Consider the following 26,618-nt stretch of genomic DNA (forward strand, 5'->3'; position numbering starts at 1 on the left):
TTGACTGCTTCAGTCACGGAAAATGAAAGAAAAACACTATAGTTTAAATATTTAAAATATTTCATATTCACAGATGAAAGTTTGGTATTTATGAAGTTATGTGCATTTCTTAGAACGAATTCAAGCAGGATAAATGTCAAGCATGTGCCTGAGCCTGTGCTTATTAGGGTTGGGAATCGTTAGAAATTTTCCGGTTCCGATTCCGATTCCGGTTCCGGTTCCACCTAACTGTTCCGGTTCTGATTCCGGTTCCATTAAAATCATTAAACAATTATTAAGAAATAGTGGTAAGGAAAAATGCACAATACTCAACTAATCAATGCTCAATACTGTTTATTACTTACTGTCAACTTAATTTAAAGGTTGGCAATGTCAAAATGCAACACATATTACAGTGTACAGATCTTCATAAGTAGTGTGGGGTATTTTTAGAAATTTTCTGGTTCGGCTTCTGGTTTCATTTAAATGAACTATGTTTTTTACTATTTTACCTTCACTGAATGTAGCGTTGCTGGAAGGTAGTAAGTAATGTTGAGTAATGCCAGTCCATCAATCAGCATGTGTTTCAAAGTTGATGTTTTTTACTCTATCAATAACGTTTTGCTTTTCAAGCAGGAATAAGCTTGTTGGCCAAATAGTCCCTTGAGGGCTGAGACACTTGTTAATTTCCCTTAATTAATGAAATATAAACGGTTAAACTTAAACATGTATACACACTCTCCATAAAGTCCCTATTTTACAAATAATAATGCAGTCAGGAGATGGTGTGATGCAATGAGTGGTTTCCACATTTTTAAACATTTAAAATGCATTAAAATAAATATTTTCTATCACTTTGTTTATCACTCTTGAAATTACCTGTACACTAAATAATCTAACCCTCATACTTGTATAACAATAGCAGTCTATTTATTTAGTGGTCCAAGTTGAAGCCAGTATGTATATTAATGACAATATGGGACAAATATAATGTAATTTAGTGGCGGCAGGTGCAGCGCGCTGCCATTAGATGTACAGTCAGACAAAACGATGTGAACAGTTATCAAAGGCGCGAGTGCACATACAGTTGTGGGAAACAATGTGTTTGGCAATTAAAGACGTTACAGCGCAACGAGTTTGTGGATGCGCGTCATTGGAATCAATGTGCTCCATAATTAAAGAGGCAGGGAGGCATGTCTGTTATTCGGTTCATGACAATTGGTTCTCAATTGCAGTCCTCGCGCCCCACTGCTCTGCACATTTTGAACGTTTCTCTTAGCGCTTCAGACATTTGTTCTATACGAACATAAGTGCCCTGCGAAGTGGACATCACAGGATATTCAGCCATGATTCCAGTTCGAAGCGAACGTAGCTATATGTTCCAATTAAAGTGCATTGAAGTGTGCAAGACGTGAATTTAAATTGTATTGATTTACAGAGGTATATGATGTCACAGTTGTCCATGTTTAAAGACGCTGCACAGCACAAATCAGTGAATGAATGTTTCGATGTGAGGTAAACTTCAACAGATTTCCCCTGCTCAGGGAGTAGGGAGCAATGGAAAATTGGAACACAGTTCATGCACGGAGTTCATTTCTAACGAGCTGATTATCTGAATCAGGTGTGTTAACAGAGAGAAACGTGCAAAATATGCAGAGCAGTGGGGCGCGAGGACTGGAATTGTGAACCGCTACGTTTACGGGAAACGCCGAATATTCAGAACACCGGCACAAGGCTGCTCACAGCGCTTGGTCACGTGTTGCACCAGAACCGTTTTCGGAACCGAAACTTAGAAATTGCTCACGGTTCCGGTTCTTTTCAAAGAACAAAACCGGTTCTGAATAAGAACCGGTTTTCGGTTCTCATCCCTAGTGCTTAATATTTTCTAAGCTACATGGATTTAAACCATATTTTAGATTTGACACATTTAAAAGGTGTGCAGTATTATTTATATTATATTAATTATGCGTTATATTATTCAAAAGAAATTGTGGTTTACTTTGCATTGGAGCATTAAAAGTGGTAGCCTATTTTAGGGGGGTAGGCTACATGGATTAATATGCAAAATGTCAATATTTTCATATATTATGCCTATATTTTAATTTATATTTTAAATATAAATATATTTTTTCCTTTAATAAAACAACATGCATTTTTGTTATTTGTTACCTGTCCTTTATTTTGACATATTGGGAAAAAGACATTTGTCTGTAAACTGATTAAGAAATTGTTGCATGTTTAAACTTGAAGCACTGTATAATTTCGTTCTCATTATTTAGGCCTAATTTGCCTAAAACAAGAAATGAATAAAATTAAACCTGCACGATTAAATCTTTGAAACTCTAAAGAATGGATGGATTAATAAATCTTAGCCAAAACGGTCCGATCGTCGAGTTGCGATTTGACTGCTCACGTGGGGAATCAACACGTAGGATCCCTCAGAACCCGGATATTTGTGGCTGTTTCAGAATAAACATGCTATATGAATAAACGCACTGCTTTTGTGATGTGCGCAATTCTGTGTGCTGAAACGTCCCAAAAAAAAAAAAAAAAAAAGGCGTCGGCGTATCTGGACACGCAAGTGGCTTGGAAGACGTGGCCAATATGGTTTATCCATTTTGCAACGCGAACTGGAGGTAAGCAGGCGTTTTCTTCCCTCTTTTATTTTTATTTTTCTTTGCCATAACTCCACAAGTTTTCCTTCCATAACTCAAGTCCACACTACACGCCATGTCATCATTTTGTTTATGGTTTCGGTATAGCCCTGCTTCAATAGTGCGATACTTCACGAGAGGCCACCAAAATTTCTGACATGTCAGAAATCCATCTGACCAACCGATTGCCGGTCGAGAGAGGTTAATCGCCTCTCGTTTCCCCTTGTACACTGTACGAACACTGCAAGACAAACAACGCACGACAATGCTGAAATCGGCCCGACCCGAAAAAGAGTCGCACGAGTCAGAATTCGGCTCAAAATCGGATGAAAATCAGTCTTAAAGCGAGCGTACACGGTACGATTTTTGCTGTTGTAGGAGTTCGCATGCGATTTTTTTCAATTGTGTGGAAATCATGTATGCTCGTATGGTCGTGACTCGTATCATGTGCGAGGAATTACGAGCTGAGCTGAGCAGAGTGCCTAAAGCTGGGAATAAACGGTGCGATTTTCATCCGATTTTGAGCCGAATTCTGACTCTTTCTCGGGTAGGGCCGATTTTCAGCACTTTTGTGCGTCGTGTAAGGATCCATCCGCCGGCCCAAATAGCAGAATCCAGCGGCCTGGTCGAAAGTTTAATGCGTATTCGGTCTTTTACATGCGCTTCTGAATTTATCAGGATTTAGTTTTTAAAATCCTAGTCTAGCTCCATGCTCAATCTGACTCCAATTTCATGTGATCATTAAATTTAGACAATGTTTCTATTTAAAAACTGATCACAAAGGTTGATTATGTATCAATTTTGATATTTGATTATTCCGGACTCACTATACTTTCAATTATCCGTTCACTGGGGACCGGATCGCCAGTCTGATGCTAGTCAGAGGATGTAGGTAGACAAATACATGTTTTGCCTGCCGCCTACTGCTTGCTTATGACAAAAGTGTAGCTTATTTAGTCTTTTCCCATACAACTTGGTAACAGCAGTGATAGATAGAAATCAAAAGGTCTCCGATGATGTGCCTACTGCTCCTATCATTCTCGAGCCTTCAGTTTGACCTATCCTAGCCATATATTTGCGTTAACAAAAGCCTCCTCACAGTTTACTAGTCATAATCGTTTCATACGAGTTTAGGATAAATCAAATACAGGGGTTAAAGTGGAAAAAAATCCTGAGCCTGAACTTTTTTTGGGGGGGGAACTTTTTTGGGGGGGGGGGACTTTTTTTGATAATAGCCTCTATTATCAAATCAAGGCTATTATCACTTCTTTTTTTTTCTGGGATGTAACTCGCATGTTGATTTGAAACCAACAGGCTAGTAAACACTTTTTTGTTTTCTGCCAGTTTTCTACACAGGGTGACCAGTGGCTGCGAAATTCTGAATGAATGATCAAATCATGTTCTGCTATAAATGTGCACAAACGTATTTTTTAATCACAGACACGGTCAGTCATAGACAACGGTGTGTAATCTAATAGTTGCTCCCGGCTAGAGACCTGCCACCGAGTGCGGCGTGGGACAATATTTGATGGGTGAATGCGGACGCGGGCGGCAAGATATTACTGTGTACGGGTTGCGGGAAAATACAATTATTTGCGGGACTCCTGCAAAGTGGAAATATGTAACAAAACACAATAACTAGAAACAAATAGACCTTTAGGCTATTTATAATAAAATAAAATAGACTTTGCGGAATGGGAGGATGCGGATGATACCGTAGACAGCGACGTGTAATTCGATTCCGAAATAGCGATATATTTAAATGCCAAGTTGGATGGATTAGAAGCACACAGACCGGATGATGTCCTCCAGTGGTGGAAAAGACGAATTTCCGAGATTAAGCAAACACGCCATGTACTTTGCATTCCAGCTAGCGCACCATCGGAGAGGGCTGTCAGTATTTGCGGTCACATACTGGAGCAGAGACGGATTAAACTGAAGCTCTCAACACGACATGATATTCCTGCATTGGCACTTTAAGTAGTCGTACAGTTTTTTTAGTCAATTCAGTTTATCTTTATTTATTTATTTAGCTAAATATTTAAAATTGGTCTATTTTGTTATTGAGGAATAAGGATATTTTTCGTTAAATGTTTGAATGAATTGCTCAGGCCCCATAAACTACTTTTCCTTTGAACATGAAATACATCCAGGTTTATTATTGTTATATAATTTATTAGGCTATATAGCCTAATTATTATAGGTATATTTTTTATTTACATTTCTTACTTTTTTACTGTATTTCTATGTTCTAAGTTCCTTGTTCATGTTCATACTTTTAATTAAACGCAAATAAAACGAAACATTTATTTTCCATTTCTTTTTTAAATTTATATTCAACAGGGGAGCAAGTGAAAAAAATAAAAGAGTAGCAGGCAGAATATGCAATGTATTAAAAAAAAAAAGAAAGAAAAACTATACTGATTTTGCGGGCGGGAGCGGGACGAAACTTGATTGTTTGCGGGCGGGAGCGGGACGGAAAAATCCCTTCTACTCCCGGCAACGTCGTGGTAAGTTTAAGTGCACGGGCAGCGGCTCTATGACCACAGTCAAATCATAACGAGCAAGCACTTTCTTACCGCTGCTGGCATACAGTAGCTTCCTTGACCAAATCAGGCAGAAACAAGCGGGCTCTCTCAGTTTCTTGCACCAACTGCCAAAAAGCGCCATTTATTTTTGAGTCCTTTATCTATTGCTAGGAGTCTAGGACATCATCCCCAGGCTGCATAAACTTGCGCTCCATTTTTTTTTTCTCCGACAACGCTAACGTGACATTGACGTATGGGCGTCAATCATACTGTGTTGCAAGGACACGCCCTTCTCTGCTTCTGATAGGCTTGTAACGTTAGTTAAAGCTGCGTTCCTCTCATATGATTGGTAGGTGAAATAAATTGGCTCGAAAATATTAAACTGCATGCGCAGGCTCTCAAATATTATTATTATTTTTTTTCCTCACTGCCACACGCCGGAGATCCGGCACGGTGCCGGAATACTTTAAGCCCTGCAAATATAACAATTTATTATTAGTCAGGTATAATTGTATCATGTCAATTACATAATGAAACAATTAGAAGCCAATTTAGAAAGGATAGTGCAATTGTGAATCACATTGTAACCGCGTGGCAACCTTGCTCCTGCACAGACATTGTAGTCATATGAGGAGCAACCACGTGATCCACGCAGGAGAAAAACAAATTTAACATAGTCACACATGTAATAGTTATTCTAATTTAAGACACATGGTCTATAATGTATAGCAAAGCACTCAGGTGTTTTAGAGAATAAACTTAGCTAGCCAGATAGTAACACAAACCACTATACAATGTGCTCTATGGGCACAATGTGTTCAACACAATTAAATTTTTGAGTAAATTATAATATTTCAGACTTCAGAAAGATACATAGTATGGAGCATATGAGATACACTCCACACTATGGGCTGATCTGACTAGAGAATCGCCCCATACTGTTTTGTCACTCCCCTTAAATACTCAGACCAGACAACAAAGAAATCTTCAAATCAGTTTTAAAAACATAGTGGTCATTTTGGTTCAACAGGTTCCCGTGGTCACATAAGGGTCAAACCTGGTTGGAGTTAAACATTCTCAAAGACTCCTAAAGGGAGTCTTTGACACACCCCCTTGTAAGCAGAACACAATTCTACAAAAGTTCTTAATCTTTCTCATAATATAAATGACTACTGTGAAATTGAGACCATTTTACCAATCACACAGAGACCTTTAAAATGATACTAAACATGAAGTGGAAAAAAAAAACACTATTTTCACAAGATATAACATGGCTTATGGATATTCTTGCTTTTGGAGGAGAAGAGTGAGAGTCAGAGGCAAGGAGGGGAGAGGAGAGGGAGGAAGGAGGTCGTAAATAGGTGTTGTTTACACTCCTTGAAGATCTCTTTTCCAGATCAGTTTTATTGTTTTATTGCATGGCAGCATGGTATCTGTGCATGGCAGAATGGGATCTGTTCCTGAGTTTTGGCTTGGGGAGTTAATTTCATAAGGAAATAATTTAATTCCTTTCAGTCCTACCCTGGTCCATTGGAGCAAACTCTGAGCTGTCTACAAGGGGCCATAATTAAATGACTTCCTTGTGATGTTCATTACTGCCAATGTCTTTGCAGAGTGGGCAGCCCTAGTTGATGAATAGAGTGGCCACCTGAAAAAAACAACAGTGAAGGCGGGTTTTACAGGAGTGCCGCAAGGATACTGGCATGACGCGGCATGTTCTCTCTAATATGAATAGACCAAAGCAATTCACACATTGCCAGATAATCACTTTACCTCTACCATACTTTTAACAGACTTGGATCGTTTGTGATTCTGGCTGTCATCCTTTGTTGCATTGTCTTGAGCCTTCAGTTTGCCAATTATAAACTAAATATTGTTAGTTGCTTGGATAGCCCACATTCATTATGCTACATCAATATGCTCTGCAGTACATTTTGTAATTTTAGAATGTTAAGTTCTACTTCTGTAATTATTATGGAGAAAGTTACTCAAAAGTAATACAGGAATAATGTAACACATTAAAGTTCTGAGACAGGAATATTCTGAGGTAAGGAACTACTTTTAAATGACAGTAACAAGTAATCTATAATTTATTACTGTTTGTAAATAACTTGCACAACACTGTCAACTGATATGCATTTTTTTTTTATTGGGATTCATTGGATATTGCAATGCAATAGCTTGATTTATACTTTCCAGAGAAAGGGATGTCTAATTTTCTTCACTCAGGGAACCATGGCTGTGTTGAGTAACCAGAGACATTTTGTGCCTGCAGATAGATAGAGAGTATGCTGTTCAAAAGGCTCTGTATTCTGTTGGCTTTCCTGTTCCTCATCCTATGCTCTACTGTATGGATACTCATGTCATTGGCACAGAATTTTACATCATGGAACATGTACAGGTACTCATTGCCAGTAAATGTAAACTTCATTCAAATTTCATTAAATAAATTAATTTGTATAATTTCTAAATTGAGACACATTTAGCTCAATATAGCCAAACTGAAGCATTTTTTTAAAGATTGAAAAATGAGATGCAAAGTAACAGCTCTAGCTCAAGCAGTTAAAATTACACACTTGGCCAGAAGGGGGCAGGCAAGGTTGTTTTTTTTCACCCCAAGTATAGCAGTCGTTTAGTTCTCAATTGTTTATGAATGGTGGGATTCCTCGAAGGATGATGATATGCTGTAAATATCTCCACATCAGGGGCGTATATTCAGGGACTTGAGGCTCCCAGGGGTCAGTGCGGCAGAGCGGACAGCTCTGTATGTGGCTGCAGTGGAGACGCTAGCCAAACTTCACACCCAAGATGTCAGTACACTTGGACTCTTGGGATATGGGAAGGGAACAGGTTATTGTAAGCGACAGGTGAGATGAGAAAATTATCAGCAAGGTATTGATTTAAAATCAGCATTTTAACTGTTATTATTCTTTAAAGCTACGGTCGTCTTTTTAAAAAATAAAAACTTTTTTTCTTCTTTCAGGTCTCTACATGGACAAAGCAGTACAAAGCCTCTGCCCACAAAGAGATACCAGCCATGGATAAGCTTTCTGATTGGCTAAGCCACAACCTGCCAACCAATGACAATGAAGTGTCCCTTGTTCATGGCGATTTCCGAATTGACAACCTGATATTCCACCCTACAGAGGTACTGATATTTGATGCATATGTATTTACTATCGTTCAAAAGTTTTCAAAAGTTTTAAAAATGTATAAACATTTGTAACTTCAACGGGATCTCCATTCTGCTGTTTTTTATGCCGTATGCCCTTCTTTCTTTTTTAGACCACAAAAAGAGAAATTAAAAGAAATGCCCTGCTTATGCTCATCCTTATTATGGAAGTGAAATTAAACCAACAACAAGCTATTAAAAAAAGATGCAAAAGTATCAAGTAATCTTGATTTCTTGCAGCTTGTTTGCTTTCCTGACCAAGTTGGAGTGATCTGCTGCACTAATAAAGTCTCATGTTTGCACACTCGTGCATAGAAACCAATGTCCAAGGTCAGGATTTTTGTTACATTTAATCATTTAGCAGATGCTTTTATCAAAAGTGACTTACAAATGAGAGCAATAGAAGCAATCAGACCAATGAGAGAACAACAAAAGTATACAAGTGCCATGGCATGTCTCAGTTAGTCTAGCGCAGTACACAGCTATATTTTATTTATTTATTTATTTTTTCTTAAAGAATAGAAAAGAAATGGAAGTGCTAGTATTAGTTGGTCAAGTGCTGGAGAAAAAGATGTGTCTTTAGATGTTAAATAACACATTGGCGGTACAACACCCAATGCACACAATACTTGGAAGTATAATACACGTGTCGCACAGGACTATTCTGTGATACTTTTGTGTCTTTTAATAGCTGGTTGCTATTCACTTATATATATATATATATATACAAGAACAAGTGGGACATTTCTTTAAATTTCTTATTGTGTGCTATGAAATAGGAAGAAGGGTATGTTTCATTAGAACAACACAAGGGGGAGTAAATGGTGGCTTAATTTTTTTATTTTTTACGGAACTATCCCTATGCAAAGAGAAAATGTTTAACGATTACAGTGCTGTTACCTTTATGGATTTAATCAGAGACTTAAGGCTTTTCCAGCTTCCTGTCTGTAATTGATTTATTACAAAGAGAATTGCAAAGATCAAGTAAATCAAAACTGACTGGCAGAGCAAGTCTTTAAGTAACCTCCAATTATAATGTCACATCTTTGAGCAGAATATTCTTAATAAGCCTATTTAAACTCTACTTTCCCACATAATTGTGTGGAAGTGATTGGTAATTGATATACCAATGTGTGTTTCTGTCAGTCAAACAAAAAACTCTGTTCCTCCCATTAAAGAATTCATACTTTTTGTTATTTGAAAATAAATTTTACTGGATCTGGGTATCCTGAAAGCTTTATTGTCTCTCTGCAGGCTCGTGTATTGGCTGTACTGGACTGGGAACTGTCCACTACCGGACAGCCAATAGCAGACTTGGCCTACTTTCTCATGCCACACTACTGGCCCAGTCACTACAAAATCATCAGCACAATGGGTGGAATCACAGGAGTGAAAGGTGGGGCATCTCTTTTTTTGTTGTTGTTGTTGTGTTTATATTTTATTTATATTTCTGTGTCATTTTTCGCCAGTACTGGCATTTTCTTAATTTCTCCTTGCCTCTATATATTCTTTTATCATCTCTCTATATTGTATGTATTAATCAGGGTTTAAAATTCTCCGGCTTGCAGCGTTTTGCTGTGTAAAAAAATAACCCTACATTTAAAAATAAAAAACCTTGTTGATATCACTTTCGAGTCCATGAGTTCGCCTACCAGTGGTATTGGCCAAACTAATATTAATAGCCAATTAGAATTTGTTGCTTTTAGAAACACGAGACGTGCAGCCCTGATGAATGGAGAAGTGGAACACGTTGAAAAAGCTGTGAGGCGCAATGGTCAAAGATGTCCATCTAGCAAATATTTACATAGAAAAATTTACTAATTAAAAAGCAGCAGAGCTTTGTTAACAGCTCAGAGTATTCATGTCATCCCCATACGAATTACATAATTGCCAGAACAAATTTACCGGGATTTTTGATAAGGACCTATTTACACATGATCTCTTACTGGTAATTTCCCAGTAATTTACCAGTAAAGACTGTATGTGTGGAAGGGGCTAAACTCTTCCTCTGCGTATGCTGTGAATTTGAATTGCTTAACGATCATCTGGGAAAACAGTATCATTGACATCATCTTACTTGATTTGTAACCTAAATCATTTATAAACCTTTGCCAACACAGCAGAATAAATCAACCTATTTCTAAATATGCCATTTATTGTACATTGCGATTTCAAAAGTGAAAGTGACGTGACATACAGCCAAGTATGGTGACCCATACTCAGAATTCATGCTCTGCATTTAACCCATCCAAAGTGCACACACACACAGCAGTGAACACACACAAACCGTGAACACACAGCAGTTTGGGATTCAGTGCCTTGCTCAAGGGCACCTAAGTCATGGTATATCCGGCCAAAAACCCACAACCCTAGGGTTAGGAGTCAAACTCTCTAACCACTAGGCCACAACTTCCCAAAATATTAGTTTCTGAGTTTGCATGTAGCCAAATCTAAACATTTAATGGATTTAAACATAGTTTAGTCACGCTGTAAAGTAAAACGTCACCAGGCCCGTTCGTGCCCTCTGCAGGTATTTGTTATATTACGTAATGTACTTCAATTAGTTATGTTCATAGGTATAGGCATATTACATTATGTATTTTAACAGTGTTGTTCAATTAAACCATGTAATTACTTGGTTTTGATATTTTATTTGAACCAATTATTATTGCTTCATCATTAGTTTATATATAAATAGTCATACTAAGGCCTAGTTTTCACTTAGGTCTATTTGTGTTACCAAAAAAATATCAGATTACACAATTGTCAAAATAATCAGTAGATTACTTGATTACCAAAATAATCATTAGTTACAGCCTTAGATTAGTTTAAATACTTCAAAATACAACTGCATTGTTTTACTTCTTGTAATTAAAAGACAACTACTTTGTCATTGGAAGTTTCTTAAATATTCTGTTAAAATATTTTCTCATTCTAGTGAACCAAGTATCTGTTTTATTTCATCTTGGTGTGTATTGTCACACCCCTTGTGTCGATAAGCAGTGATATAGAAAAATTTTAAGTTTGAATAAGGAATGCAATAACTTAGCCATAATATCCTTTCAGATGTTGAAGTTGCCATAGTCATTGCATGTGTTGCCCCGCCCTCTGAAAAAAAAGTTCAGGCTCAGGATTATTATTATTTATTTTTTTGGTTTAACTCCTGAATAATCCATACATTGCTTTTGAACAGGAATTCCCTCTCCAGAGGACCTTATCTCCATTTACTGTCATTGTCGAGGCATCCCAAACTCTCTTCCCCAGCAAAACTTCTTCATTGCCATGGCTTTTTTCAAAATGGCTGCAATTGCACAGGTATTGAGTTTTAAAAGTTAATGCAGACCACGCCAAGGCATTGTGGTTAAAACAAAGTTAAACTGTGCCAATCAGATAAAGACATTCACTGATATGGAGAAGGTAAATTCACCTGCTGCAAAGTGGCCATTTTTATTTCAGTTACAGCTATTATAGATATATTTATCCAAGATTATTAAATGAGTTCTTATTAAATTATTAAATGAATTGACATTAAATATCATTTTATGTTGAAGTATTAATTATTTAATAAAAAGAGAGTTGAGTGCTAAGAGAGACATGAAACTAAGCACAGCTATATATCATTCAACAATTTGGGGTCGGGAAGATTTAAGAAATTAATGCTTTTATTTAGTAAGGATATATTAAATTAATCATGAGTGACAGTAAAGATTAAATACAGATTAAAATATATTACAAATATAAACAGTTATTTTAAATTGTCATTTTATTAAAAGACTTCTTTCAAAAACATTAAATCTTACCAACCCCAAACTTTTGAACACTTGGCTAGTGTAATTAGGACACTGATTGGTTGGGACAACAGTTAATTATAGGCTACTTGTTAACGGACATTATACAAATATATTTTTCTGCATTAAAGACAGATTCAAGTCTCCCTGAACCATGTAACAAAATGAGAGAAGCGTATTTTAATAAACATATTAATTGGAGGCTGATGATTTTACTTCCAGAATGCCAATTGTGTAGATCAAGGTAGCAAATGATTGGTAAACCTTGTTAATTATTTTTTTGAAACACACAGTGACAGTTGAAAGTGACACTATTTTCTCTGTGTCAGGAAAGCAAACGGAGTCTAACTTACTAAGTACTTTTTACTTTCCCCATTTTAGGGGATCTATGCAAGGCATTTGTTGGGGAACGCCAGTTCTCTTAACGCAGCTGAGTTTGAAGAGAGTGTGGAGCCCTTAGCTGAGCTGGGTTTACAGATCGCCCTCAGGTACAAAATCACAATCTCAACTCAACATGGACATTAGAGTAAATACCTTCATTACATATCATTTGTTTAATGACTATTTTCAGGTTTTCAGTATCCAAAAATACATTTTAAGGATATATTTAATTATTAACAAGTTTTGTTTAATAAGAAATCTGTGTTTTGGTTGTATTTTTGTGGCTTATTATTGAGGTTGTTTCCTTAGAATCAGAATGTGTAATTAAAGGTGTTTCCATGTAAGCAGGGTATACTATTATTTTTTGCATTTTTATTTTCAGGGTATGTGGTTTAAGATTGTAATTGTATGTTATAATAAATGTTGATAATATTTTATAAAGGATGCAATTTTCTTTTTTTTTTTTTTTATCTGTAGCTCCACATTAGCTATGCCAATCTCTGATGAGCTGTTCATGCTGTCACCCAAAGGTCAGGCTGTCCTTCAGCATGTGAAAGAGTTCATGAGAAAGCATGTACTTCCTGCCCAACAGGTCAGCACTGCTGTCATCTCTGTTGACCCACATGAGTACTTAAAGATAAAGTTATAAAATTATAAATACTATAAATTATAAGTAATTAAAAGTGAAATGTAAATAGAACTATATAAATAATTACTAAATAATGATGATTAAATCATTATAATGATTTAAAAAGATTACTATTAACACTCCTGCCCCCAATATTTCATTATGTTTTTAGGAAGTAAAAGAGTACTACGCCAAGCATAAAGACACACCTGAGAGATGGCACACACCTGCTGTGATAGAGGAGTTGAAGGTGATGATACATATGATCATGCATTATTTACATATAGTACCATCATAACATATCATATTAGAAACATTTTAAATAGTAAAATGAATTATTAGTTTTTCATCAAGGATGCCTTAAGTTGATCAAAAGTGATTGTTATTTTTATTTAAAAGAAATTTTGTTGTATTGAATTTAATATTTATCAAATAATCCTTAAAGAAGTATTGGTTTCCACAAAAATATTAAAATAAATTGAACATGCAAAACAGTTATTTTAAATAATGTTACAATTTCACATTATTCAAATTTTTGTGTATTTTTGTTTTGGTGAACAAAATGTAAGAAAATTATTCAAGCAGAAAATAATGCATCTGATTGTAGTTGGGAGGATGTTCTTTGTATGTATTAATGAAGTCCTTGCGAGCAGGCAAAGGCTCGAGCTACAGGCCTGTGGAATTTGTTTCTTCCGGCTGAGAGTGGCCTCTCTCAGCTGGATTATGCTCATATCGCAGAGGAGACCGGACGCTGCTTCTACGCCCCTGAAGTCTTCAACTGCCAGGCCCCAGGTGGGTGTGTGTTTCTTCATGATCAGAAATCAGAAAGGGTTCATATGATGCAATTTTAAAATTTTCCTTTCTCTTTTGAGTGTTACAAGATTTGGTCCATAAAGAAGATCTATAAAGTTGCAAAGACTCAAGTTTCAAATCCAAAAAGATATTCTTTATAAAAGTTAAGACTCTGTCGCGCCCCCCTAAAATGGCTCATTCAAATAGCCCCCACATGTCTACATCACTATGTGGAAATATTTGCGTAATGTTCATGCAAAGAAAGTTTCAGTTTCAGGCGTGGTTTCGGTAAACGCAGTTAGTGTTGAAGAAGCCATGTCAGGGAGATGGTAAAACTAAGGACATTATAAACTGTCTTTACATTTATTTTGAAAGATGAAGCTCGCGATAATGGAATGGGGCATTACATTTTCCAACGAGTGCTTTCGGTGTTCGGCCAATCACCATGCTTTGGGTCAGTTGGCCAATCACAACAGACTGCGATTGTTGGAAGGCGGGACTTTGTAGAAAACTATGCTTTTGGGAGAGGCGGGGCATAGAGGACCTACAATTATGTACAGTTTTTGAAAAAAACGATGTATTTTTTGAACATTGAAGCATGTCAGCATATTCTGTTACACCAATTACACAAAATAATGATCTTCATAAAAGCATCATATGACCCCTTTAAGGTACTTAAGGTACACTCATACTAATGTTTACAACAAACAAACAACAAAAAATCTTTATCAACGCTACATCTGTATATGCATTAGGATTTGTCAAGTTTTACACGCCAGCATCATATAGAAAGCACAAATGGTTTAAATAATAGCACTAATATGTAAAATTATTTTTCTTATATATATATATATATATATATATATATATATATATATATATATATATATATATATATATATATATATATATATATATATGTTTTCCCTTATGTGGGCATAGTGAAACAGCTTCTTGGAGAGAAAAAAAAAAAAAAGTAGGGCAGGACTTGAATTTGTCCATCGGGATTCGATCTTTAAATCTTTTGATTTGCCAATTGCTGCAATTCCATTTGAGTGACAGGTTGTTGGAGGGAAGGGGATTATTGACCCGCCTGATTGCATATAGTACATGAATTATTATGAGGGTACATGAGTTAAAATTATGTGCACAAATAAACCATTTATAACAAACACTGCAACATTCCAGAAAAATATAAGAAATCTCCATTTTGATTTCACTGTATTTACTCTTTTAACAGATACTGGCAATATGGAAGTTCTGCACCTGTTTGGTACTGAGGAACAGAAGAGGCTCTGGTTGGAGCCCTTACTAAGAGGAGACATACGGTCCTGCTTCTGTATGACAGGTAATGTGTAAAATTTACTAACTGACTATTCAGTCAAAGAAAACCTTGTATAATTAGGCTGGTTTCAGGTTCGTAGATGGAAACAACTGGGCAGAGCAAAACATGCTGGAAAAGAACATAGTTGTCTCTAGACAGTTTTAAAACTTGGACAAACTCAAGCCTCTCTAATGTGACACATTCTTTAGAACTCATCTGATTTAAAAGGAGGATTTAGAATTAATTTGATAATGAGATGAGTAAAAAAGGAAATGAAATACAAACCCGATTACGAAAAAGTTGGGACACTGTACAAATTGTAAGAAAGGAATGGAATAATTTACAAATCTCATAAACTTATATTTTATTCACAATAGAATATAATATAGATAACATATCAAATGTTGAAAGTGAGACATTTTGAAATGTCATGCCAAATATTGGCTCATTTTGGATTTCATCCAAAAAAGTTGTGACAGTTAATAGTTAAATGTACATGTAAGGAACAGCTGGAGGACCAATTTGCAACATATTAGGTCAATAAGCAACATAACTGGGTATAAAAAGAGCCTCTCAGAGTGGCAGTGTCTCTCAGAAGTCAAGATGGGCTGAGGATCACCAATTCCCCCAATGCTGCAGTGAAATATAGTGGAGCAATATCAGAAAGGAGTTTCTCAGAGAAAAATTGCAAAGAGTTTGAAGTTATCATCATCTACAGTGTATAATATCATCCAAAGATTCAGAGAATCTGGAACAATCTCTGTGCGTAAGGCTGGAAAACCATACTGGATGCCCGTGATCTTTAGGCCCTTAGAAGGCACTGCATCACATACAGGAATGCTACTGTAATGGAAATCACAACATGTGCTCAGGAATACTTCCAGAAAACATTGTCGGTGAACACAATCCATCATGCCATTCACCATTGCCGGAAAACTCTATAGGTAAAAAAATAAACATATCTAAACATGATCCAGAAGCGCAGACATTTTCTCTGGGCCAAGGCTCATTTAAAATGGACTGTGGCAAAGTGGAAAACTGTTCTGTGGTCAGACGAATCAAAACTGGGGTGCCATGTCATCCTGACTAAAGAGGACAAAGACAACCCAAGTTGTTATCAGCGCTCAGTTTAGAAGCCTGCATCTCTGATGGTATGGGGGGTGCATGAGTGTGTGGCATGGGCAGCTTACACATCTGGAAAGGCACCATCAATGCTGTAAGGTATATCCAAGTTCTAGAACAACATATGCTCCCATCCAGAAGTCGTCTCTTTCAGGGAAGATCTTGCATTTTCCAAAATGAAAATGCCAGACCACATACTGCATCAATTACAACATCATGGCTGCGTAGAAGAAGGATCCGGGTACTGAAATGGCCAGCCTGCAGTCCAGATCTTTCAGCCATAGAAAACATTTGCCACATCATAAAGAGGAAGATGCAACAAAGAAGACCTAAGACAGTTGAGCAACTAGAAGCCTGTATTAGACAAGAAAGGGACAATATTCCTATTCCTAAACTTGAGCAACTTGTCTCCTCAGTCCCCATACGTTTGCAGACTGTTATAAAAAGAAGAGGGGATGCCACACAGTGGTAAACATGGCCTTGTCCCAAATGCTTTGAGAGGTGTTGATGCCATGAAATTTAAAATCAACTTATTTTTCCCTTAAAATTATACATTTTCTCAGTTTAAACATTTAATATGTCATCTATGTTGTATTCTGAATAAAATATTGAAATTTCACTATTACACAATTTGTACAATTTGTCCCAACTTTTTTGGAATTGGGTTTGTAGCTGTTTGATTAGATTTAGGAAAAACTAAAGGATTTTGATTCTCTTGGTAATTGAAAAAGCCAAAAGATGACTATAGATTGTGTCAACACGTGTAATAGTTATTAAAAATACATCAAGTTTCTCAACATATGCAGATGGTGCTGTAATGCCCCCAGAGTTTTCAGATGTGTTGATGTATGACAATTTTCCCCATTATTTCTCTGTGTGTGCGGCATGTGTGTGGTTTTAGCTGTCATACTACAGACAATAGCTGTAATTATTATTTTTGATTGTGTAACAAATATCAGATGTCATATAAAATATCTACACTAGGTTATAATTTCCACCTTGATAGCCGGTCTCTCTGTTTGTGTTTTGTCACTCTGTTGTTAACCACCAGATATTACCCCGCCCCCACCCCGATTTACAAAGACATGATAAAATGTTTTAGAGCTTAGACTAAATGCATATTCATTATAAAAATGGCATTGGATTTTAGGATCTTAAAAATGTACCTAATTTTTCCAGGTCTAGAAGTCCCTCATATATCCAGGTTTTCGAAGATGGTTGAGGGAGTGAATTAAAATAAATAAAGGTCTTGATTTAAATTTTTTGCCTACTTTAAAATCTTTTAAATTAATTTTGACCTCTCCTAGTGGGCCACTAAGCCAACCTTGACCATTTAGTACACACAGTAGCAAAGAAGTACTCTTTTGTGAGTGTCGTATAAATATTCAATAAGTAATTTGTGAGTTTCAGTCTTTTTGACAATTGATTAAAAATATTTCCTCATGTTAGCCATTTGTTCATGAACCAGACTAAAGTGGTAATGTTTGTTTGTGGATCAATGACAATTAAGTGTCAACAATAATGAAAAGGAAAAATCTTTAAATCTTTAAAGTCTACTTTAAAATGTGTTTTTAAAAATGATTGTTCTTGTCATCTTTGTACATACACAATGTTGGTTTTATATTGTTTTGAAAAATAAAAATGCTATTTTCAAGAATTTAATTAATTTAATAACTAATTTAATAAAACATTATGTTTGTGCACTTGTATTGATTGTTTTCAGATACATTTTGACATTTATGAAACATTCAAATTATACTTTGAGACTTGAGTTGCTCTGCTGAAACAAATAGTGAAAAACACAATTTTAGAGAATGTTTCTTTTTAAACACTTGGGGGGATTTCTGTGTATTTTTTTTCTAAAATGATTTTCATCAGTGATCCTAGTAATCTGTCTGTTTTTCTCTATTCTAGAGCCGGATGTTGCTTCAAGTGACGCCACAAACATGGAGTGCATCCTTCACAAAGACAAAGACCATTTTATCATTAATGGCAAAAAGTGGTGGAGCAGCGGTAAGCGTGTGAATGTCACAGTACAATATTAAAAGTAGGAGTGGTGAGGAAATATTTTGTTTGTCAGTTGTCAAGAAAATAAATTAAAATTTTTAGGGTTTTACTCCTGTGGAGACTAAAAACATTAAAAGGAAAACTGAACAGCGGGAGTTTAGATTTCATAGCCTTAGTGTTTTAACCAATATCTTACCACAAAGACATAAAGAAATATATCACTAGAATGATTCATCCCATAAACGACCCCGTTCATCCAAATCTCTTCGATGAATGGCATGACATTTAAAAACCATTTAAGATGTTTATACAAACCAGCTATGAAGAATCTGTGAACGATAAACACAGACTTGGGGAACTCAAAGCGATCACAACGGGTGGCAAAGCAGAAACAGACCAATTAGTAGAAGTTCCCGCCTTCAGTTTCACAGACCTAGAACTGAGTTGCGAGGATAAGCCCGCTATTATCTCTTCCTGTCTTTGACAAGATTCTGAAAAAGTTGCATTTTGAAGGGTTTTTCCATTGCAAATGACAAGCTAACATCATTTGGTAAAAGTATTTTTAAATGTATTTTTTTTAACCTAATTTTACACTTGAAAACTGAATCATCATGAATAATCACGGAGTCCGTTTCAAAATGAATAAGATGAAAATCAGACTACCATAAGAGCTGTAAAATCTCCCTCTCTTGTTTTCATTTTCATTTATATTTTTAGGAAAGCTGACCACAGGCATGCGTAATTGCATTTTTTTGACGTGTGGAACAGCAGTTGCATGATACAAAGATTATAAACAATCTTTATGTGATGAAAGGCAGTTTTACCATTTACTGCAGTAAGATAACATCAATGATCAGGGTTTAAACCTGCATTTCATCCTGTTTACAATGCCCAAGGTTGTTTTTCAATCTGTATGGGATGTTTAGAGTTGCTTTGGTATTTGTCTCTTAGACACTGTCCCATGTAGAACATTCCAGATCTAGCTGTGGGTCTTTGTGGTTGCTGGGTCTTCTGGATTAAACATCCACAAAGCATGACGAAGGACCAAAGGCCTGTTGTACTCTGTATCATCACACCAGGGATCGTACAGAAACTGCAAGGACTAAAATCACAATATCATTATTATCTTTCAGATTCTAATAAAACAAAATGGTACAAATAACATGCAGCACATTCAAAGCAAGCAATGACTGTGACAACTTTAACATTTGAAAGGATAATATGGCAAAGTTATCAATTTCCTTGTTCAGTGTTTTTTTTCTTCTTTTTTTTCTTTCTTTTTTTTATGAATATATGATTAACCTGAAGAGTAAAAGTCAAGTCAAGTCACCTTTATTTATTTAGCACTTTAAACAAAACAGATTGTGTCAAAGCAACTGAACAACATTAATTAGGAAAACAAAAGCTTCATACACTTGGAAAATTATGAGCTATATCATGTTCATGGACACAAGGGGTGTGACAATACATTTAGCTCACGAGATGAGACAAAATAAATATTATTTTGTCAGGTTAATCATATTTTCACGAAAAAAGTGATAACTTTGCAATAGTATCGTTTCAAATGTTAAAGTTGTCACAGTCATTGCATGCTTTGAATGTGCTGCATGTTATTATGTTATTATATCATTTTTTTTAATTAATTTATTTATTAGAATTTGAAAGATAATAACGATATTGTGGTCTCTGATTTTAGTCCTTGAAAACCAAAAAAAGTAGTGCTTGAAAGTCCTGGAATTTCATTTTTGCAGTTTTTGTATGAACCATGTTTAAATGGCTTCAGCAAATCTCAATTCTTTACAAAAATTTATTATACATGAACATGAACCAAAACTGACCCGCTTAACTTTCGTAATACACATTTTTGTTCTTTTTGTGAATGATTTATTGGTGCACATTATTGTGGAATATCCACTATGTAATATTTAATTAACAAAATGTTTTGTAAAGTTTTGTTTGTAAACAAGATATGATTTAAGGTATTAATTTATACATTTTAAGTTAACTAACTTTATTATTATTATTATTATTATTATTACAAGGTGAAAATATAAATGATCAATAAAAAATTATATCTATATGAAATTATATTTTCTATTATAGATTATTTTATTTATATCTAGAAATGGAAATATATTACATTTTACTATGCAATCAAATCTTGATAGTTAAAATCATTTGTTTGAGTTAATTTTCCTTAGAACTGTAAACTGAACGCAGAACTAAAATGTTTGATGTCAACTTAGAAAATAGAAAAAAAGTTTGTTTGTTTTTTAATGAATGTCTGTGCATCAGCACTACATGTCTGTAAAAGTTTTACCCATTTGAAGCCCTCACATGAAACCATATTATTTTGTTACCTCGTAAATCCCCTTTCACTGAAATATGATTTCGAAACACATATCACATACCAAATGTTTTGGATGATGAAGTTTACGGGTGGTCGTTTCAAAGTTATAAGAGAAAAATATCTTCAGATATGAATGGTGACAAGTTGTGAGATCTTTTTGTTTGATCTGACTTGTCACCAAAGTCGTTTTGTGTGTCTCTGAGGATCTTTTAAATACTGTCATCAGTGCACAATTTGTGATCTTTGTGACCTCGAGCAGTGGAAATTCCAACTTTACAGTGCTATCTCTTTCCTATTTTAACCCGCACAAGATGTATAGATTCATCATCAGTACAGAGGATAAATTATAAGTGTGACAAATCCAATTCATTTGGTTACAAGATGAGCCTGTCATGTGTAAGAGCTCCATATCTCGTTTTTGTTTTTTTGAGAGGCACATATGGTGTTTTTCACTACTATCATAAACCACCATCAGTTCTGGGGACTGTTAAACATATCTTTATTGTTGAGACATGTGGAATGAATTTCAAACAGTTAATCATAGACAGTGTAATGACAGTCAATGGCCAAACACTTCACGTTTCATCTAAGAGCCTTTGGAAAGTACACTTAACTGCAGTCCAAGCTTGCTGCATATTTCAGTTATTTGTTGTTGTTGTTATTGCTTTTTTAATAATATCAAGTGTTGTTTTATTCATAAGATCTTTCTGGCTAGAAGGGTAGTTCTTGTTTAAATGAAAGAATGCTTCTAGTTGCTTTGGTTTTCCTGGGCACACTTTGCAGTATGCAGATATAAATGAGAAGCCCAAACAGAATTCATTTACTTGTAAAAATGTGTGTAGTTTTTTTTTTATTTTATTTTTTTATTATGCAGCATGTTTGTATTCACATGCATTAAGAACAGATTTTGTTGGAGGATTAACATTTATTTATGCATACTGTATACTTTATATACAGTATATTTACAACTATGTGCTTTATAGATGACTATATAAATGTCTTGGTGTACTCTGAGCTTACTCATATTGGATTCCCGGTGTTAAGCAGATGCACATATCTAAATTGGTTATTGAATTTATATATTTTAAATATATAATTTTATCACATTTCCTGAGGTGTACTTATAATGGTAGTAGGAATTTTACATCAAAATGGTCAGAATTTATTAATACATTTTCTGACGCTAACACAGATTTTAGCCCTTTAATTTAAATGCGCAATTTAAAAGTTTGTGTCTCCTTGAGGGAAATATAAATGTCCATTGCTATGACTGGGTAACATGTTTGCAAATGAAATGAGGATTATATGTGGAACTCTTTTGAAAACTGTTACAGCATTTTCAATATAACAGCTGTCGAGATAAACTAATCATGAAAAGTATTGATTGTAGCATTATATTTAAATCACTCCCATCGCATGAAAAGTTGCTTAGATGAGTATTGTAGTCACTGACAGACATAATTGTTTTAAATGATAAATGATTTTGAGACAAAGAGCGGCTAAACTGTACATGTCAGAAATTGTGGGACATTGCATAGAAAATAAAAATTTGAATTTTCACCTGAGATTCGGAGCCAGATTACAAGGGGTAAAAATGATTTTAGAAAGATGGCAGTATCATGTTATTTTTACACAGAAATTTTAGGTCTTTTAGTAAAATCTGTTGACTTTAGCAATCTTTGAGCCATTTTGACCCCCCTCTACAAAATAGTGGATTACGCAGAAAATAAGCATCCATGACATTTATTATTTTGGCTTTCGTCACTATAGCTGTTTATCTTTCTTCAGAAAAAAAAAAAAAAAAAAACCTAAATCAAAAATTTGAGCCTGGGAAGTTTCTGAGATTTGGTTGATTCGACATGGAATGACCCAGTACTCCTTGAGAAAATCAGGAAGTTAAAAGCAGTCTGTAAGTGTATTTATTTCTTGTCTCATTAGTTTTCTATCTCAGTTGTCATTGCTAGGAAATACTTGTTTTGTTTACTTGGTATCATGCTGTATCAGTTTCGTGCGTTTACAGTTGCGTGAAGCTGCTTTAAAAATCACTATAGAAATAAGGGTTACTTGACTTAAAGTGGTGGTTCAGTGTTTTTTTTTTTCTAGGCTTGATTGTGTTTATGGGGTGCAGTCTAACATGTGCTAATATATATATATATTAAAATGCATTTTTTTTTTTTACATAATTTACCTTTATTCCATACCACTCTGTCCCTTCTCTGAGAAACATGCTGATCATTTCCTTCTTTTATGAAGCCCCTTTCTCAGAAATAAGTGATGGGCTCTTATTGGTTTGCTAGCCCATCGTGTTGTGATTCGCTAAATTGCCTCTAGTGTGCATCTAAATGTCCCGCCCCTCACCTCAGCGGCATGTGCTCCAGTTGTATTGTAAACAACAGCATCATTAATATCACTTATCAGTTTGAGCCCGATTGAGAATCAGAGGAAATTATTGAAGAGGATTTTGCAGAACATCTGCAAGCACAGCTTTTAATGGTAGGCCTATGTTTTTTTTGTTTTTGTTTGTTGTTGTCTCATACTTTTAGAAACACTGTTATTTGTAGATGCTACTGCTTATATTATCTTTTAATATACGGTTTTATCCTGATGAAAGCTTTAATACAGTACAGCAACTGCACGCACGTCCCTATTTAACGGTACTCATACGTATGCGAAAATAAGTGTATAATTGGTACAGTTCACGGTTGGACCTGAGCTGAATGAGATAGAGAGAGACAGAGAGAGAGAGAGAGAGAAGAGAGAGAGATGCAGAGCAGTAGAGCAGTGGACTGCGAAGAACAGTATTAAGAACCTCTGCTTTAGAACATTGATTTTGAAATTATTGAATACATTTGAATCGTGAGAAGACAGAATCATGATTTATATATGAATAGATTTTTACGCCCACCTCTAAGTTTTCTCTTCCTCTTCTCTAAAGCAGTACAGCATGGCCTCGCCTCCATTGCTGCCTTTACCGAGGGATTGGGGTTTATCTGGGTTTGTGATGTCACAAACCCAGGAAGTAACTCGTTGTAGTCCCTACCAGCCATTTTTGTAGGCATTAAACTTCCAGAATTCCAGAAAAAATCTCTGTTTGCATTGAACTTTCAGCTTCATAACTTTGCAGATATTGTTTATGCTCAAACAGCAACATTATACACTATCTTATGTTAAAAAAGTGAAATCGCAATGGTCCACCCCTTTAATATATGGCACCGGAAGTCTTGCAAAAAGTGTTTACCTTAAAGGGTTAGTTCGCCCAATTTGCAAAATTATCTGGCTTGGCACGGTGTTCATCTTCAGTTATCTCTTCACAGCAGTTCAGTCAGTGTACTGTTTGAGTACATGAATTACTCTGGGATATTGTTTTGTTTTAACTCAGAGGGAGTGTCAGCCACATTAAATAAGTTAACAGCTTAAGTCATTTGTGGATTAATGCGTATTGGAGACGCTAACCGTTTAAAACGATTCAGTTCGATTTGGTGAACTGGTTCAAAAAGATCCAGTTACATCGAATGATTTGTTCGCGAACCGGAAATGACAAACTGCTTTATTTTGACTTGTCTTACAACAGACACGGAAGAGAAGACAATGCTGAATAAAGTCGTAGTTTTTGCTATTTTTGGACCAAAATGTATTTTCGATGCTTCAAAAAATTCTAACTGACCCTCTGATGTCACATGGACTACTTGGATGATGTTTTTCTTACTTTTCTGGACATGGACAGTATACCGTACACACAGCTTCAATGGAGGGACTGAGAGCTCTCGGACTAAATCTAAAATATCTTAAACTGTGTTCCGAAGATAAATGGAGGTCTTACTGGTTTGGAATGACATGAGGGTGAGTTATTAATAACATAATTATGATTTTTGGGTGAACTATCCCTTTAAAAACACATTGACATGTCTCAATAAAATCAGATGGCTTACAAAGTTACTGGAGGGTCTCAATGAAAGATTCAAGAGTGGAACAGGAATAACTATTTCATAATGTCTTAAGAAAGCAGTGATAAAGGAGCAGTCAGTTAATTTAAAAATAATCTTGTTTAATTTTTTTTTATCCTGTTTAATATATTTTATTATTTTATCCCTATTTTCAAGTGAAAATGTTGCAATTCCAGCTTTACCCTTTCTCCAAGTAGCCAACTCCAAGTATTTTTTGCTAAAGTTAGCTTTAGCAAAGTGGTGCCAAGCACATAATAATGTCATGTGCTTAGCAGTCTTTAGATAGGGCTGTTTATATTTTAAAGAGATATGACAAAAACATACTTCAGTCATCATACGAATGATTGTAATTAATTCACAAAATTTACTGTACTGTGCGAATCAAGTAATCATGTTTGTCATTGTTATCTTTAGTAAAATATCTGGGCGACCCCCTAAGTATATTTTTTTTACTTCGTATGGCCGGTCCCTAATAACTTATGGGAAGTCCAAGATCCCCCAAGCCCAGCCTCAGTTTGAGCACTGGTCACTTTACTAGTATTAGGATCCTTTAGAACAGGGGTTCTCAACCTTTTTTACACCAGGTCCCACTCCTTTCCGCGATCAATTTTGCAAGGCCTGACATATTCCTGACATTTTCTTTTATACTGTACTTCCACAGCAAAAAGTGTTTATTTTTAAACCTACCAAAACATTTTTTTTCCATATTTTTCTTCTACTACATAATAATAATAATAAAAAAAACTCAAAATTCAAACAAACTTTAAATTAGAGCTATCCATCTTATTTTGCAATGGAGAAGTAAATACGATGAAGTACTTCCTTATAACATGTTAAACTTCCATTTTGCTAGCCAGTATGTAATGAGTGATGTGGTGGGAGCACACACAGAACACTATTAAACACCGTGATGGTCAATTTTTACCACACCTGTGGTGTATGACCACTATCCAGTGGGAGGATGAAATGAAGAAGTGGCCTGCCATAACTTATGAGAACATTTTTTATTATTTTGTTTTGTCACTTGGAGTGGATGGGTCTTCAATGCGGAATTATAAAAGCACTGAGGCATATCAGTACCTGCACAGTGGAAAAGTTGGTTGAGTGCTGGTACATGAAACAGAAAGCAAATGTGTGTTTTTAAAAGCAGACGTGAAACCCAGTACTGTTATGTGATTGCATTGAGGATTTAAGTAACTGGTAAATGACTAATGTCTCCTTTGTCTCTTTCATCTGTGAAAGCACATAATAATGATTTTTTTTTTTTAGTCCATCCGTAAACCGATTACTATGCAGTGCAGAATTATGGCTGATTAAATGCATCCAAAATAAAAGGTATAAATAACTAAAATATATGTGTGTACTTTTATATATAAAAAAGCAAAACACAATTAATTGCTAATGAAAAAAAAAAAAAAAAACTTTTTATCACTAAAAATAAAACCAATGCCATTCTTTATACTTATTTACAATTGTGTTTAAAGTTTTTCTACAAGTAATTTATAATGAAAAACAGTAAACAAGTTTCACCCAAATTTAATTTGTCTTTTAATAAAAGGAGCTATGTGGAGGTTTTTACTTAAAAAAAAATCTTTAAGATAGAGTTTTCATTTGTACATGAATGAGCAAACCATGATGTAAAAAAAAAGAATGACACCTCGACTGTCCACCACGGTTGCCTCTATCAGCCTGTAGGCTCAATTGTGTGTGGAGGAGTCGGGCCGGAATATTGGCGTGAAAATTCACAAAATGTGACGTAATACGCGTTCTCGTCTACTTGGGCTTACAACCGTACGGCACTCCAGCCATTATAGTAAGCAGCGGCAATAGTGTTTTCAAATGGACTCTGTGGATGGAAAGAAGCGACCAGCCTCCAGCACAATTCAGACACCCACGGACACTCCTCGTAAGTAAAAAAAAAAAAAAAAAAGAGCGTGCGCACTGAGAAC

General features: G+C 35.4%; 1 protein-coding gene across 2 annotated transcripts in view; it reads left to right on the top strand.

Moving 5' to 3' along the window:
- The window catches only part of acad11 (acyl-CoA dehydrogenase family, member 11), a 145,461-nt gene that overhangs the window by 16,010 nt on the left and 102,833 nt on the right, over positions 1-26,618 (top strand). The window contains exons 3-13 of one of the 2 annotated variants that reach the window (XM_059524413.1): positions 7,437-7,562; positions 7,867-8,028; positions 8,145-8,309; positions 9,588-9,729; positions 11,527-11,648; positions 12,503-12,609; positions 12,980-13,094; positions 13,303-13,380; positions 13,784-13,922; positions 15,163-15,270; positions 18,283-18,381. In XM_059524413.1, coding sequence (XP_059380396.1) covers positions 7,437-7,562; positions 7,867-8,028; positions 8,145-8,309; positions 9,588-9,729; positions 11,527-11,648; positions 12,503-12,609; positions 12,980-13,094; positions 13,303-13,380; positions 13,784-13,922; positions 15,163-15,270; positions 18,283-18,381 — 1,363 coding nt within the window. The remainder of the gene's footprint in view (positions 1-7,436; positions 7,563-7,866; positions 8,029-8,144; positions 8,310-9,587; positions 9,730-11,526; positions 11,649-12,502; positions 12,610-12,979; positions 13,095-13,302; positions 13,381-13,783; positions 13,923-15,162; positions 15,271-18,282; positions 18,382-26,618) is intronic. The other variant, XM_059524414.1, reaches the window with a different exon arrangement.

Source organism: Carassius carassius, chromosome 35, assembly GCF_963082965.1.
Source record: "Carassius carassius chromosome 35, fCarCar2.1, whole genome shotgun sequence".
NCBI classification, from domain to species: Eukaryota; Metazoa; Chordata; class Actinopteri; order Cypriniformes; family Cyprinidae; genus Carassius; species Carassius carassius.